This window comes from Simochromis diagramma, unplaced genomic scaffold (assembly GCF_900408965.1).
Source record: "Simochromis diagramma unplaced genomic scaffold, fSimDia1.1 OVJJ01000816.1, whole genome shotgun sequence".
NCBI lineage: Eukaryota > Metazoa > Chordata > Actinopteri > Cichliformes > Cichlidae > Simochromis > Simochromis diagramma.
In genome coordinates, this window is record NW_024386908.1 from 6,867,258 (window position 1) to 6,883,774 (window position 16,517).

The 16,517-nt window shown below is 41.6% G+C and overlaps 1 protein-coding gene across 1 annotated transcript; it reads left to right on the forward strand.

The window, feature by feature from the left end:
- Nucleotides 1-5,936: 5,936 nt before the first annotated feature.
- Nucleotides 5,937-14,781, forward strand: LOC120735907 (tetraspanin-6-like). The gene is made up of 9 exons (XM_040035680.1): nucleotides 5,937-6,143; nucleotides 10,557-10,622; nucleotides 10,921-11,037; nucleotides 11,156-11,230; nucleotides 11,314-11,397; nucleotides 12,134-12,223; nucleotides 13,005-13,076; nucleotides 13,208-13,291; nucleotides 13,714-14,781. Exons 1-9 carry the CDS (start codon nucleotides 6,084-6,086, stop codon nucleotides 13,846-13,848), a joined length of 783 nt encoding a protein of 260 aa, XP_039891614.1. The 5' UTR covers nucleotides 5,937-6,083; the 3' UTR covers nucleotides 13,849-14,781.
- The last annotated feature ends 1,736 nt before the right edge of the window (nucleotides 14,782-16,517 follow it).

The following is a 16,517-nucleotide window of genomic DNA, read 5'->3' on the forward strand; positions in this document are numbered from 1 at the left end:
TCTGGCTTGACTCAAACGAACAACTTTTCACTAGCAAAGTGAATGAGTAAACCACAGCATGCATGCAATAGAAAAAATAATAATAACTAGACATTCAGTGTAACCCTAATTTTAAAAAGGCAAAGGAATTTCTTTTTCTTTCAATATTTACACCAAGAGAATAAAAGGGTGCACTATTTGGGGGTTTTGACCCTTTGTACTTTTCCACCCACCAATATCCTCTGTTCAGTAGAATGGCTCTGTGCCTTTCCGTCACACAGTTTGAATGTGTGCCAAAGATGTTTTGAATGTGTACTGGAAACACTGGACAGAAAAATCTTACGATAAGGGTCCATACTCTTGCCAGCAGAGTGTGATGAGTGCGTTGATTATACTCTCCAGATGTTTCTGTAGTCCATCAGGAAATATTTTCCTCTGGAATGAGCCTTTGTGAGAAAGAATGTAGTGACTAATAACATTGCAGCAGTGCACATAATGTGTGTGGGTGAAATTGTGTGAGTTGCATAGACATATGGTGTGACTGTGTGTTTGTACATGCACGCAGGACTCCAGTGAGGGGGTCATGTGACAGAGTTTCTAACAATCTGTTCTTCCAAGACACCAGCAGACAAAAAGGCTTTTATTGAGGAGGACTGTGCCGAGCTGTCACAGAGGCACACAAAGAGGAAAACAAGGATCTGATACAACTCCCCAATGTTAATTTTACATTCTTCTGTGTGATCTCTCTTCCTGTCAGTCCCCTCCCATCTTTTTTATTGTCAAGTTTTTCAAGCTTTTCCTCTTCTTTTCAATGGAAAATATTAGGATACGCTACCAATCCTTTTCTCTCTCTCTGTCTCTTTTTTTTAAAGTCCCCCCGCTAAACATGCAAATACATCTGCAAAATAAACAAGGGAATGGTTTTGACTCAATTTGTCAATAACAGTTGTAGATATCAAAACAATATTGTGAAACCCTTTGACTCAGTTTGTTAACAAGTTTGTTTACATTCTTTTTTAGTATTTTTAAATGTCTATGTTCAAAAGTCTTCATTTTGTAAAGTTTTTGGTTGGATATGCCTCTGAAGTCATAACATACAGAATTATCCAACTAATTGTCAAAATCTGCCAAGCCCACAGATGTGAGCATCAGTATAGTAGAACGCATTTTGTGGCCCAGTTACAATTTTTGACTATGAAGGAGGTGCTCAGTTATACATTTTGGACAGATCAGGATGCAGTGTCTAATATGTCATATATTTTGTTTTCAAGGTAGGTTTTTTAGGATTTGGTCTGTTAAATGAAAAAATAGATAACTACGTTGCTTAACCACTGAAGGAAAACCTCAGCAGTAAAGATGCATCTCACAAAAGAGCTATAAGCCAGCTAGCTAGCTAATGAAAGAGCTAGCTAGATAAATCTTTTGTTAGCCAGCTAGCATGTGAGGTTGATCTATCTATCTATCTATCTATCTATCTATCTATCTATCTATATATATATATATATATCTATATATATATATATATATATATATATATATATATCTAGCACATTGTTGTCATTTCTTTAAGATACATGTTTGGTTGTGCTGCAGGAAAAAGGGAGTTAATGTGTGCAGGAGGGGGGGGGGGGGGTCCTTGTTGTTGTGTAACTGTACGGGGCTGAAGTGAGGTGTTGTATGAGAGCACTCTCCCCGGAGTTAACGGCCCATTTGCCTGTGTTACGGAATAAATGGACAAACTGAGATCAAAACGTCTGGTTCTTGAGAACGTTACAATACACACACACACACACACACACACACACACATTATACTATGTTATATATAAAATATAGTATCATATATATATAATATATATCCAAACGTTGCGTGCGAGACACTGACCTGAAAAATAGATAAGGCCAGCTGAAACCTGGATCCCCCGTAGCCGGTTACCAAGATTACGTGAAGTACCCTCAGAAGGTCTGCTAGATGATGTTAATGCAGCACTACGGACAATACCTACAACCACGATTACCGACACTAACAAGCTGATCTACAATACGGCAGCAGTGATCAGTGAGATGCTTGGCTACAAGTTGAACAGTCACAAGGGGCAGTACCCTCCATGGAGAAGGAGGCTAGAGGGCAAGATCAAAGTAGCACGGAGGGAGGTTAGCCAACTAACGGAGTTGCAGAAAGGTGCGACAAAGAAGGTGCATAAGAAATACAGCAAGCTGTCCATACCTGAGGCCTTGGAAACTGCCAAGCAAAGACTCACAGCCTTGGCCAGCCGCTTGAGGAGGTACACCAGAGAGATAGAAGGCAGGAGAATAAACCAGCTGTTCTCCACAGAACCAGCAAAGGTGTACTCTCAGTGGCAAGGGAACAATAATAAGAGAACAGCACCACCAAGGCTGGAGATGGAGCAATACTGGAAGAGCATATGGGAGAAGGACGCAACCCATAACGGCAATGCTCAGTGGCTAGTGGATCTGAGGGCAGACCACAGCGACCTCCCTGAACAGGGTCCAGTAACCATCACAGTGGCAGATATCCAAGAAAGGGTCTCCAGTATGAAGAGTTGGACAGCACCAGGGCCCGACATGGTTCACGCCTACTGGCTAAAGAAGCTGACTGCACTCCACGAGCGTCTGGCAGCACAAATGAACCAGCTGCTAGTTAACGAGAGACACCCGGAATGGCTAACCGAAGGTCGGACCGTCCTGATCCCCAAGGACCCCAAGAAGGGACCGGTCCCCTCCAACTACCGACCAATAACCTGCCTCAGTACTACATGGAAGCTCCTGTCAGGCATCATATCGGCTAAGATGAACAGGCACATGGGTCAATACATGAGCGGGACACAGAAAGGAATTGGCAAGAACACCAGAGGCGCAAAACACCAGCTACTGGTAGACAGAACAGTCAGCCGAGACTGCAAGACCAGACTGACCAACCTGTGCACTGCCTGGATTGATTACAAGAAGGCCTATGACTCAATGCCCCACAGCTGGATACTGGAATGCCTAGAATTGTACAAGATCAATGGGACCCTAAGAGCCTTCATCAGGAACTCAGTGGGGATGTGGCGTACAACACTAGAGGCCAACTCCAAGCCCATAGCACAAGTCACCATCAAGTGCGGGATCTACCAAGGAGATGCTCTGTCCCCACTGCTGTTCTGCATAGGCCTGAACCCCCTCAGTGAGATCATTAACAAGACTGGCTACGGATACCGACTACGGAACGGAGCAGTTGTCAGCCACCTCCTGTACATGGATGACATCAAGCTGTATGCCAAGAGTGAACGAGACATCGATTCACTGATCCACACTACCAGGCTATACAGCAATGACATTGGAATGTCGTTCGGACTGGAGAAGTGTAGTCGGATGGTAACAAAGAGAGGGAAGGTAGTCAGAACTGAGGGGATTGAACTACCAGAAGGCAACCTTGCAGACATAGAGGACAGTTACAAGTACCTGGGGATCCCGCAGGCAAATGGGAACCATGAAGAGGCCGCTAGAAAGGCTGCAACCACCAAGTACCTGCAGAGGGTCAGGCAAGTCCTGAGGAGTCAGCTGAATGGTAAGAACAAGATCCGGGCCATCAACACGTACGCCCTGCCCGTGATCAGGTACCCTGCTGGGGTAATAGGCTGGCCAAAGGAGGAGATAGAAGCCACTGACATAAAGACAAGAAAGCTCCTTACCATGCATGGAGGGTTTCACCCCAAGTCCAGCACCCTGAGGCTGTACGCTAAGCGGAAGGAAGGGGGCCGGGGACTGGTGAGTGTCAGCACCACAGTCCAGGATGAGACAACGAACATCCAAGAATACATTGGGAAGATGGCCCCAACTGACCGAGTGCTCAGTGAATACCTCAGGCAGCAGAAACCCAAGAAAGAGGAGGGAGACGAGGAACCATCATGGAAGGACAGGCCCCTGCACGGTATGTACCACCGGCAGATAGAGGAGGTGGCTGATATCCAGAAATCCTACCAGTGGCTGGACAAAGCTGGACTGAAAGACAGCACAGAGGCACTAATCATGGCAGCACAAGAACAAGCTCTGAGTACACGATCCATAGAGGCTGGGGTCTATCACACCAGGCAAGACCCCAGGTGCAGGCTGTGTAAAGATGCCCCAGAGACAATCCAGCACATAACAGCAGGGTGCAAGATGCTAGCAGGCAAGGCATACATGGAACGCCATAACCAAGTGGCCGGCATAGTGTACAGGAACATCTGTGCCGAGTATAACCTGGAAGTCCCGAGGTCAAAATGGGAGATGCCCCCAAGGGTGGTGGAGAATGACCGAGCTAAGATCCTGTGGGACTTCCAGATACAGACGGACAAAATGGTGGTGGCTAACCAACCGGACATAGTGGTGGTAGACAAACAGAAGAAGACGGCCGTAGTGATCGATGTAGCGGTTCCGAATGACAGCAATATCAGGAAGAAGGAACACGAGAAGCTGGAGAAATACCAAGGGCTCAGAGAAGAGCTCGAGAGGATGTGGAGGGTGAAGGTAATGGTGGTCCCCGTGGTAATCGGAGCACTAGGTGCGGTGACTCCCAAGCTAGGCGAGTGGCTCCAGCAGATCCCGGGAATAACATCGGAGATCTCTGTCCAGAAGAGCGCAGTCCTGGGAACAGCTAAGATACTGCGCAGGACCCTCAAGCTCCCAGGCCTCTGGTAGAGGACCCGAGCTTGAAGGATAAACCGCCCGCAGGGGCGTGCTGGGTGTTTTTTTATATCTCCTCTTCTGTACAGTGTTTATCAGCGCATTTTCTGTGTTTACCCAATGCTGTAACTCTGCAGCTTAATGTATCTTGACTTATCAGTCACTTACAGCTGTGGCCTCAGCACATTTTGACAGTTAGATGAACTATTTTGCATATTCTGTGATGGCTTGCGCTGTGTACAGAGAATCAGTCACAAAATGCTATACAGCAAAATAGAGGAAAATAAAGAAAATGAAGTGCTGAAATAGGGGAAAAAAACCAAAACAAAACATATTGAGGCAGAATGAAGGCATTTAACAGATTAAAAATACTACATTAACTGTCTTTTCATCACAGATAGACAATTCTGTATATGATCATTAATGCACCTAATGCTCTCTGCTTTGTAAATGTCATTAGAGAATTGAGCTGAAGCCACTGTCATTGTGTCTTCTGTGTTTTGCTGTATGTGTGAGCTACTTTGGAAAATGCACTTCCTATATCAAGAACTTGTTGCAGGAAACATGCCAGACAAAGTGGAAAAAAAAAACAAACAAAAAAAACAACCCACACACTTCCACTCCATTTGCGGTCATATTTCCCAAGTACATCACATATAGCTAATTTTGATCTCATGTGGGCCAGACGGGTGCATCTCCCTTTTCTGTCAGTGTAGAGAAATTCAACTACAGATTTAATCAATGAGAGATCGTAATATAAGAAAAAGAAGCACAACTTCAATGGTTTTAAAATATAACTATAACTTAATTTGGTGTAGTATGAATGCCCATAGAGGGAGTCTTTATCTGTTGGAAAAGCTGTAAAACTAATTAAAATACATTTCAAAATTTATGTCCTCTTTCACATTTTCCAAAACTTGACACTCCTGTTAATATAACACCCCATCCATGTATGATCGTGTGTTTTTCGTGCTCATAAATATTGATCACATTGGTAATAAATATGTTACTTAGCAGTCACCTGCGTTTAGGGATTAAAGTCAATTGCATCATATTTAAATTTTGAGGCTTCTACGTTATTAGGGGACCGAAATAAATTATGTTGCAAATTTAAACACAGATTTGCAAATTAATAGTATTTTTTTATTTCGTAATAAGGTTAACAAAACATTCTATTTTGCAAAAAATAAATAAGATTTTTCTTCATTATTTCATGTTTCAGGCTTTAAATTAACAGGGTTAAGCAACTTCATGAGCTGGAGAATAAGACTCCACCCACCCACATTCTCACCATTTCCAGGTGGGGAGCGCAGTCTAGCGGGGAGGGACTTTAACGGGTCTCGCTTCTTTAAAAGTAGATTTATTTCTTTAAGGGCACACAAACTATCACTTTTGAGGGACACATTCACTCGTGGAGCGACATCAGAAGACCCAAACATGGGAAGAGCGAATGTGTGGCTGAAACGGACTTTCATTGTCGTGATAAGTCTGATCGCGGTGAGTATGGTTACGAGGCGCTAAAAGATTGTTTAGGTGCAGATGTTGAGACCCTCCTCGTGCTATGCGTAAAAATCTACTTTATCCAGATGCTGCAGTTAAGCCCTTTTCAGTTTTACTCAATCGAGTTGCCAATGAAGGTTGTAGGAGGCCCTTTTTTAAATTTTTGTTTTATTTATTCGAAACACATTGGAATAATTAGCGAGACGGGAAAACAACAGTGTCCAGGAAACGGTAAGATTGTTAAATAACAATTAAATTAGGGGCTGTATTAAACAATAATGTGTACTATAATGCTTGTAGTCTTATGTGATGTCATCATTGGTTTTCCTTTTTTTAAAGTATGAAAACAAACAGTTAAAATGCGCATAATGTTTCCAAAAAGCCAAAATGTGATGTCATAAATTGCTTGTTTGGTTGTTTGTTTGTTAAATGAAGAGGAAAGAACAGAACAAAAAACAGGAGTGACAAACGTACGGTGCAAATGTGGCCCACTCTTGGCACATGACAGTAACATGACATTGATGACTGTAGAAAACAGACTATGTGCCAGCATCGCCATCTTGGCACAACATCTGGGACCCACCAAACCTGATTGAGTGGCAGTTATACGACGTGATGCTCAGGTTTCCCCAACCTATTAACTCCCTCTTCTCCTTCTCCCACTTTATTCTTCTCATCATTCCCACAGTTGAGGGGAAGTGGATTATGCAACATGTTTTTCCCGCTAATACAGCTTGTCCCTCATGGTTTAGCTGTCACTATGTGTCTTATCACTTGCTTTTTGTCTTTACTGATTTACAGTGGTTTACCAATGCATGATTTAGCCCAGAGCTGTTACAAAAGAAACACATTGTGCAATACTTCACTAAGATTAGCACGAGCCTATAAGAGCTGATGCCAAACGTCAAAAGGGTAAACAAATGTACAGGGTGAACTACTTATCAGATTAACATAACAGTGTAAAGCTGGATTTACTTCTTCAGTAGTTCTACTCTTCATTGTAGTTATTAGTCAACACATTCTTGAAATTCAAATGATTCTATTTAACAAATATTGTTGGGTTTAACAGATGTCAGCACTTTCTTTAAACCAAACCATAATCCAAGAACCAAGATGGTTCAGAAGTACATCCCACCAAGTATACTTTGATTGTCTCAGATCTGCGCTTTGGGTCAGTGGTTTTGCCGCAAAGTAGCATAATTATCAAGTTTCATTTCATGCCCCGAGCTCATCATGTAGATGCCAAACTCTTAGGCTTCCAGTTCTTGTAACAACATAAGTCAATTATGGATCAATACTCAAGGGGTGGATTAAGTATCTTGCTGGTATTTAGGCGTTACCCCTGTTAAGTGAGAGATCTTATAAATGGATTTGTTCAAACCAGTTCCAGTTCCCAGGCTTTTTTTTTTTTTTCTTGCATATTTTGGAGGAAAATGCAGACGTCACAATAGTTAGGAACAGTTCTATGACTTTATTTGAAGAAATGCTAAAACCTTACTTGAAGACATGCAAGCACAAGCACAGTCATGGTAAAAACCAGGTGTACCCCCTATTAGTTGTGTGCAAAAAAAGGAGCAGCTAATTTGAAGTAATTGTTTCTTGTATGACTTTATCAGGTTCTCACTCTCCTTTAGGAGATTACTCTCTTAGTCTGCCACAGCATTTCAAATGAGTTCAGATATCGACTTTGATGGGGCATTTACAACACCTTCGTTCTTTGTTTTTGAAGTCGTTCTGTTGAATGAATGTCCTGTTTCATGACCCTGTTTTGGTCAAGTGTTAACATTCAGAGGTGTCCTCAAATTTGACTGCAGAACATTTTTATTTATTTATTATTTTTTTGCCTGTCCCGTTTGGCTCTTTTGCCATCAGAATTATTGTCTAAAGGCAAAGAAAGATGCCCAACGGATTTACTTTGCCAAATTGACCATCCCAGCCTTGCCATAATGGTCCATTTGATTCACCTTTTATTGTTTATTTTATTTTCACTTGCTGAATACGGGACAGACTTGACTGGAGGAAAGAAGGGGAGAAAGAAAGAGGGAAAGAAAAACAGCTGAGAAGAGGGATGGGGGAGAAGGGCAAAAAACAAAAACCAACAGAATGAGCAGGAAAAAAAATGCATCTATCGATCACCTGGATCACCTGTTGAGAAAGAAAAAAGAAAACAAGCAGAAGAGAACAAGAGTAATAGAATAAACAACATCACAATGATATATGGGAATATGACAGTAAATACTAAATATTAAACATTATTGTGCAGCACATAAGATCAACAGAACACAGTGTGCTTTGAGGTAGGAGCCAAAAAGGGTGTAGTTTGTGGGTGTGATCACCCGTGTGTACACCTGTGAGCATGGACGCGCTTGTTTTTTTTTTTTAAAAGGTTCCTTCATGTAATGATCTGCTAGAGGGTGTGGTGGGGCCACAGCCCCGTCCTCCAGGGCATGAAGCAGGTATGGAGGAGATCAAAACTCCAGACATCCAGAGGCCCCCTGAACACAAGAGACCAAGGAAGACCAACAGAGGGGCAGCCGCGCCACTGTCCCAGAAAGAGCTGAGGAGAGTCCCAGATGAGGGCTCACTCAGCAGCCGCGGAGCAGAAGCCAGGGGGAGTTGCAGTGACGCGCCCGTGAGCTCTGCCGGCAGCCAGCTGTGCCTGAGTGACCGAGCCCCAGGCCGAGAGGCCGGGGGCACCCCACCTCCGAAGTGGCCCGAGCGAGCCCCAGGCTCCAGGCCCCGATAAGCGGCTGCCAAGGAGTGAGCCGGTGTGTACCTGGACGCCCATCCCCAGACACAAAGAACCACCAACGCACCGATGTCTGAGGGAGTCCGCCACTGGCAGGGGAAGTGGTGGTGGGGGGAGATAGACCTCCAAACCTTGGAGGGCCTGAGATGTCCCCAGAGAGGTGGCGTCTGATACCCAACCTGACATATAGACACAGACATACAGGCACACACATATACAAACATCCATTCCCACCCTCATGCTCTCATATGCACTTACTCCACACTCAACCAACGTGGAGACAGACATGAAGAGACGCTGTACACACGATCACACTCCCCAAGCGTACTCTACGAACCGGGTCTAGGTACCCTTACCCCTGGAGGGGGGAACTGCACCCAGACCCAGGTGGTGTTACCCTTTTCCCTGCGGTGGGGAGAGGCAGACCGCCCCGACTCCGCAGCAGCAGGGAGGCCCCACACCCCAGACCGCAGTCGGACGGCCAACTCCTCCTCCCGGCCCCCCCGCTCCAGCAGGTCGCAGAGACTGGGGGTGAGAGAAGACTCCAAACCTCCCTCCACCCGCTCATTGTAGTGTTGATGCATGTGTGTTCTAAGGTGCAGAACATTTTTAGATAAAGCAGAGATCATGACTGACTGACAAACTGTACAGTGCCCAGGTCCTGTCTCTACAAAATAAGCCCAAGTCATCACCCCTCCATTACCGTGCTTGACAGTGGGTATGTTTGTGCTGAGTTTGCTGTAGACATTGTGTATTATGGCCATATAGCTCCACTTTGGTCTTGTCGGTCCAAAAAGACATTGTTCCAGAAGTCTTATGGTTTGGTCAGATGCAAACGTACAACCCTAAGCTGTGCTGGCATGTTCTTGTTAGAGAGAAGAGGCTTTTCTCCTGACATCCCTTCCATTTTCTAAACGTGCTGTCATGAACCTGAACATCAAACTGAACCGTGTAGCATCTGATATTTAGCTCCTGTATTTGTTTGTTGCATGGCCAGACCCTGGATTGAATTCCTTAGACGTCCACTCCTTCTCTCTGTAGAACAAATGGACTAAAATTGTTTGGAAGTGATCGTATAAGCATTACCAGACTAATGAGCACCAGCAATCACATAGCTGATGTCGTTCCACTTTGACATATTGATTCCTGTGTAAGCAGTAAGAGTGGACTTAGTTTCCCACAGAGTGCTTCTGCGTTTTCTCTTCATTTGTGTGTAATACGTCATGTTTTGCAGTTCATCTGATACAGCAATGCTTACGTCAGTGTTGTTAAGTTCACAAAAGCTTATGTACCATGTTATAGTTTGCTAACCAACATATTGAGTGTTTGAAAAAAGGGTTTTGTATAAGGGGTTTAGTAATCATTACATCTTTTTACTACAAAAAAATATTTTTTTCTGTAGCTTATATATTCATATTTTCATTATTATTTTGATCAGGTGTAACATAACCTATTCAAGATCATTAATGTAAAGCATAGTAAATGTTTAAATATGTAAATGCCTATCATTTAATTCTAATAAGCAGAATTAATACTTTCATTTGTACACAATTCTTTTGGGGATGAGGAGAAATCATTGATGACTTTCGGTAACCTTAGCGTTTCTCACTCTGCCTGTTACAGCCCTGAAAGTGTTGAACTGTCTCTTACTGTTTTTACAGATAATCAGTTTGTTGCTGCTGGGATTCAGTCTTTTTAGCCATGGACACTTACACCAACAGGAAGAGGTATAAAATGTATATTTATAGAACCTTGCATTATGACACATGAATGTGTGTGCGATTTAACAATGTCCTATTGTATGTACGACAACACATATATGGCTCATGTTTCTCAGCAGCAATTTCTATATTAGTGGCAAAATAGGTAAGCAAATATTATGCAGCCGTTGTCAGACAAATGCCAGCGTGTAAGTGTTTTCTTTTCCTGTAGTATTCTTAATGACAAACAACATCTGCATGGGGCACTGAAGTCAGGTTACACCCTTGCTCACTCTCAACCTGCGTCTTTGTTTTTTCTCCACAGGCAGAACGCGAGATTGCAGTCATACATGTCATGTATGTTATTGCTGCGGCAATTATTCTCTTGACCATCTTTGGCGCAATCGGTGTCTGGAAAGAGATACGGTGGGCTCTAATAGTGGTGGGTAAAGGAAAAAAGAAGACAAGAGTCTTGGTAGCTGTAATAAAATACAATTTATAACAAAAACAAATAGATCCTTATTCCCGTATTTCTGTGTGTATGTGTTTCTGTTTGTCAGTATGCAGTTGGAATGATTCTGAGTAGTCTACTCATGTTGGTGCTTAATATTCAAGGACTGGTTTCACAATCTCAGGTATTACCAAAGTGCCTTTCCACATTAGAAGATACAGAAATGTTTTTTAACTGTTTGTATATTACTTTGCTTTTGTTGCGCAGGTACGTCAAGATGTGAAGAAGCAGTACCTGAACCTTTTACCCCTGGTTAATGCTACTGAATTCTTCGATGATATACAGACAGAAGTAGGTAACCTTGTGTTGTGAAGTTGTGAGTGAAGATGTGCATGTGTTTGTAGTGTGTGTGTGTGTGTGTGTGTGTGCTATTCATCTAGCTTCACAACCCATTAATAAGTAAACAAATTTAAGGTTTTTCAGATAACAAAAATTTGCAGTGTCAATTTGAGGCATCATATTGCCAGCTTATACTGAAAATTACTTGCAGCCAGTAGTGTAAACACGGCACAAGGAAATAATAGCCGATGAGGTCATAGAGATGTTTGTGAGCAACGATAATGGATAGCCCGTGCCAGTTTTTGTAAGTATAATCTTGTAGAATTGCAGTTCCAAGTAGTTTCAGAGGTGATCAAACAAAACTAACTAAAAACAGAGCTCACATATAATATGTAAGGCTAATGGCATAACTAAACAATGCTGATACACAACTTAACTGGATGCTAGGCACATGCTCTTCTTATAATATTAGCAACTTAAAATAGCTGTTTTATAGAGAACTCTAGTGAGAACAGAGAAGAAATGCAGTATTCTTGATTTTAACAAAAGAAAGATAACACTCATAAATTTCTTGTTTGTGACGGACATATTTTTCCAAAAGTACAACCAGACTGTCCTGGCATGACTGATATAGTTTTCAGCAGCACAGATCAGATGCTGTTTGGTCAGACTTAACTGTTTGTAGAAGTGATTAGGAGATGGTTGTTTTGCAGTTGTCTCTTTATTTTCTTCTCTGATTTCATCTCAGTTGGGGTGTTGCGGACTGGAAAGTTACCGGGACTGGAAGTTCAACATCCCAAATTCCTGCCTATGCACCGACAAGTCCACTAATCCATGTGTAAGTGTGAAAGCTAACATGCCTACACGGTTAAAAACATTTTTCAATAAATTTTCATTTACAAAGCCCAACCTTCCCCCCAAAGTAGCACCACCAGGCTCCTTTGTGCTACAGTGACACTTGGGAAAACAGTGGTTGGAGACTGTGGTACAACCAAACCATTTGCAGACGGTAAAGCAACTTTAGTGCATCAAGTCAGCGATAAAACGTCATTAAGATTTTGACTCAGTGGGGTCAAGCTGGCATTTGTGATAATATGTCAATTAACTATTATTAACTGGTGAAAATTGCAATGATGTTAACGCCATTACCGCATTACCGCGGCAAATCTTCATTAATGAGTTACCACGGATCGCCCCGTGCGAGGGGCTGCACGAAATCAACGTGTTAGCGCGGTTAGCTCGTTAACACCTTGACGCCATGCAGCCCCACGCACGGGGCGATCCGTGGTAACTCGTTAACGGAGATTTGCCGCGTTAATGCGGTAATGGCGTTAACATCATTTTATCGAGTTTAACGCTGACAGCACTAAAATAAACGCATTGCAGAGGAGTCGTGCCCATCATGCAGTCTTATTTCGATTGTTTGCAGCATGTTGGCAGTCTGTCTGCATTAAAAATAAGACGCCAGTTATTTGCAAATCTGCTTGAAAATGACTGCAGTCAGTTAAAAAAGCATGTTTTAAAAGCTGTGACACACAAATATCATCACATTTTAAAAACTACACGTTGTCTTGGTGTGCATACACTTCATGCACAATTACAATTTCTGTGTTTTCCAGGTGGCGGCTCCTAGAAACAGCAGCCTCTTTAACAGCCAGATGGGTGACGAGCCTATTATGATTTATGAAAAGGTATTAAAGGCATTCTCATTAGAAATGATCTTTTTTTTTCAAGTACAGGTAGATGTGTAAACTCTATAAGCTGTTATGAACTTTGTTTCCATTTATATCGGTTTATCTCATTAATCCTTTACTTGTTTTAGGGATGCCTTCCATACTTCATCGAGATCATAATGAGTCTGATTAGGATTGTGTTGGGCGTAACACTGGGAGTCATGTTATTGTGGGTGAGTACAATCAGTCTGTGGCTCTCATGGTTATAGCTCCTTTGATGTGATCTTTACAAAGCGTGCATGGCTGTTGACAGAAATGTTACGAGAGTTTTGCTTAGGTGATCCCATTTGTACAAAGTCTTAATTTTTCCCTTAAAATTCGTCTTTCACTAATATTTTCAGTCATAGGGTTTCAAAAACTCTTTTCCATCCTGAAATCTTCCTATGCAGTTGCTAACTACAGATTTGAAAACTGAATGAAAGCGAGCAAGTATCTGTTTTCGCTGCGCTGGCAAACTTGCCTTTTTATTTTCTTTGACTATTCTGCTTTCTCTCAGCCTCTTTCTAAAATTGCAGGTGGACTCAAAGCAACTCAAGAAATAATAAAAAGATGAACAGGAAGTAAAATAAACCACTTCTGTTTGATTCTGTTTTAGATATTGTCAGCAGTATTGTGTATAACCATCTTGTGCCAGCTCGATCGGAAGAAAGACACCCCCGCAGTGGTCTACAGTGCAGAGGCTAAAGCAGGCAACTACACCACCCTCACAGAGGTTTCAGACCACTCCTGATTTCTTTGTTTCTGATTCAGCATGTTAAGCAAAGCTAAGGCAAACCTCGGAAGCAATGGGATTAATAGAAGACGTTATGATGATTGGATATATTGACTATATCATACCATGCAAGTGTATTTTGAACTTCTTTGTTAAGGGTATTTTCTATTCACTATGTAATCCCTAATGAGCTGTAAATTTGGGCTGTGCCACAAAAAACAGAACTGTGAAAGACTATGTTCCTTTTTTGATAAATATTTCTATCCAGTATAACCAAGAGGGATATGATAAGTGACAGAGTGTGTTAACTGCTTTGCGCCTTTGAGCTCTGTGTTTGGAGACTGGTGGTAATTCTGCACCAACATGGAGTGTAATCTAATACCTCTGATCTGTGATTTTTAGCACCGGCAAGCAAGAAAATAAGTAAAAATTCAGAGTTTAAAGCTAATGTGCTCAGTAAAAAAGCACTTATGAGTAGTATGGGTGAATTAAAGCTTAACTGATATTTTGTAGTTTGGTAGCTTTTCATTTTTCTTTAACTCTGACTTTTTTTTTCCATTCAAAGCTTTTTAATACTCTCATATTTGATAAGACTGGGGTTCAGTATAAGGTGCCTTTTTTCATTGCTCCGTATCGTTTAGATCAGCTGCTAAAGAAAAAAAAAATCCTTCAATCCAGTTTCTTCCTTAGCCTTGCTGTGGCACATCCCACATCCTTTATCCACTGCATAAATGGTAAATGGCCTGTATTTGTATAGCGCTTTACTAGTCCTTAAGGACCCCAAAGCGCTAATAAATGAAAGGACAAAAAGGAAAATATACAGCTTACACCTATAACTGTGTAAACCACAGTTAATGTATTGATTCTTGTTCCCCAGGTTTGTGGGAACATTTTAGAAAAATTCCAAAGACTGTTTTTCATTGTGTAATAAAACATTTTATATTCCCTTCATATAGCTTGGTTTTGTTTTGTAAACTTAAATTTGACATAAAATCAAGTGAAATGATGAAACCAGTAATGATTTATCAAGTTATGCAACCCTTAGGTTACAAGCCCACTTCTTAATGGCTACAGCTTTCATAAACTAACAATACTAATTACTAAATAACTAATTAAGTAAAATGATCACTCAATTTTGACCTGTTTTTTACAATTAGAATTCATCTAAAAATTATTGATATGATGGTACTGATTAAACTAAAAAAAGTCTCTACACTATTTTTTTTAAAAAGCCCCCTCTGATGTTTCATATGTCTTTGTGTATTTGTTGCAACACATCTGTTTTATATATCTTAAGAAAACCTTTTGTAGTGACGATTCCATTGTTTGTCCAAACAACCATTCAACAATTTAAAATCCACAAGCCACTGCTGCACTGTGGTGATATTTTACACACAGGCAAAAAAAAGTCCAATGTCCAAAACTTGAATGTTGCGTTTTATGGTTAATTTATTGAGTTTGGCAAGCAATAAACAAAAATAAGTTTTTACTGTTTCCTGTTGCTTCTGCTCTCGTAAAAAAAGAAATAGGTCCATCCCAGTGCATGCTGGTCCTATACTAGTCCTAGTACTTACAGAAAATGGCCCTACAGTTCATCCTGGCTGACTTACAAAGATAAACAAATTTCAAAATAATAAAAATAAAGAATAAATGGCTCCAACACTCTGGCCCCTAATTGTGCATACAATCACAGTTACTTCAAAATTCTTAAAAAAAGGAGCTATTCCCTCCGGCATGTCCTTAATCTTCATTGATGATGTTACTTCTTCAAGACGATGCTTCCAGTAGCAAAAGAAGTGTTGCCACTGGCCTTTCCAAAACACAGGTCTCTGTAGCATCTGCAATCAAGACAATATCTCCAGGTATAAGACATCTTTTAGTCCCCTGCTATTTTTGTCTTTCTTGCATCAGAGGTATGTCTTTAGAAAGCCATCTTTTCCAGAACAGCTTTGCCATGTACTGTACCCATTTCCACCTTTTCCTAGCATGAAGATCACGTTGATCAAACACTCCTGGTGGCAAAATTGGTTTGTTTTACAGCAGCAACAAATAATTGGATGCGAGTGCTTCAAGATCATTGAGTCATTGCAAACTCTGGTAAAGGCTCTGTCGTTCAATATAGCTTCAGCTTCACAGAGGACTGTTTGGAGGCCTTCATCTTCCAAAGCTTGTTTTTTGAGAACTGAGACTAAAATACTCCTTATGGAACGAATGAGACGCTCCCACACATCACTTTGGTGAGATGCTGCCGGGACATTAACGTTCCATTTGATGCCATCCTGAATAAAAGCGTTTTGAATTTTAGCATAGTTCAGCTCAGCCAAGCTCTCTTTCAGCTCTCAATTTGCACCAACAAAATTTTTAGCATTATCAGATCTGATGGACGAAACTGGGCCTTGTCTACAGATGAACCTCCAGACAGCATTTGTACAGCATTCTTTACTGAGTGTTTATGCAATTTCCAGATGTACTGCACGACTGGTCAAACAAAGAATAAGAACCCCATACCTTTTAAAGAGACTTTGTCCTTATAGGCCCAAAGTAGACCACTCCAACATTTGTGAACGGAGCCGTGTCTGGCAGGACTCTCTCTGCGCCATCTTTTGTTCAACCAACTTTTCTTTGTTGCGTGTACACATGATACAACAAGAGATTATTTTCTTGGCAGCCGAATTTGCATTTACTAT

Bases quoted from the DNA above. Each gene is read 5' to 3' on its own strand.
- LOC120735907 (XM_040035680.1), top strand. From the start codon at position 6,084: ATGGGAAGAGCGAATGTGTGGCTGAAACGGACTTTCATTGTCGTGATA. The intron at 11,038-11,155 runs GTGGGTAAAGGA...TCTGTTTGTCAG, and splicing joins TACGGTGGGCTCTAATAGTG to TATGCAGTTGGAATGATTCT. The intron at 13,077-13,207 runs GTATTAAAGGCA...TACTTGTTTTAG, and splicing joins CTATTATGATTTATGAAAAG to GGATGCCTTCCATACTTCAT.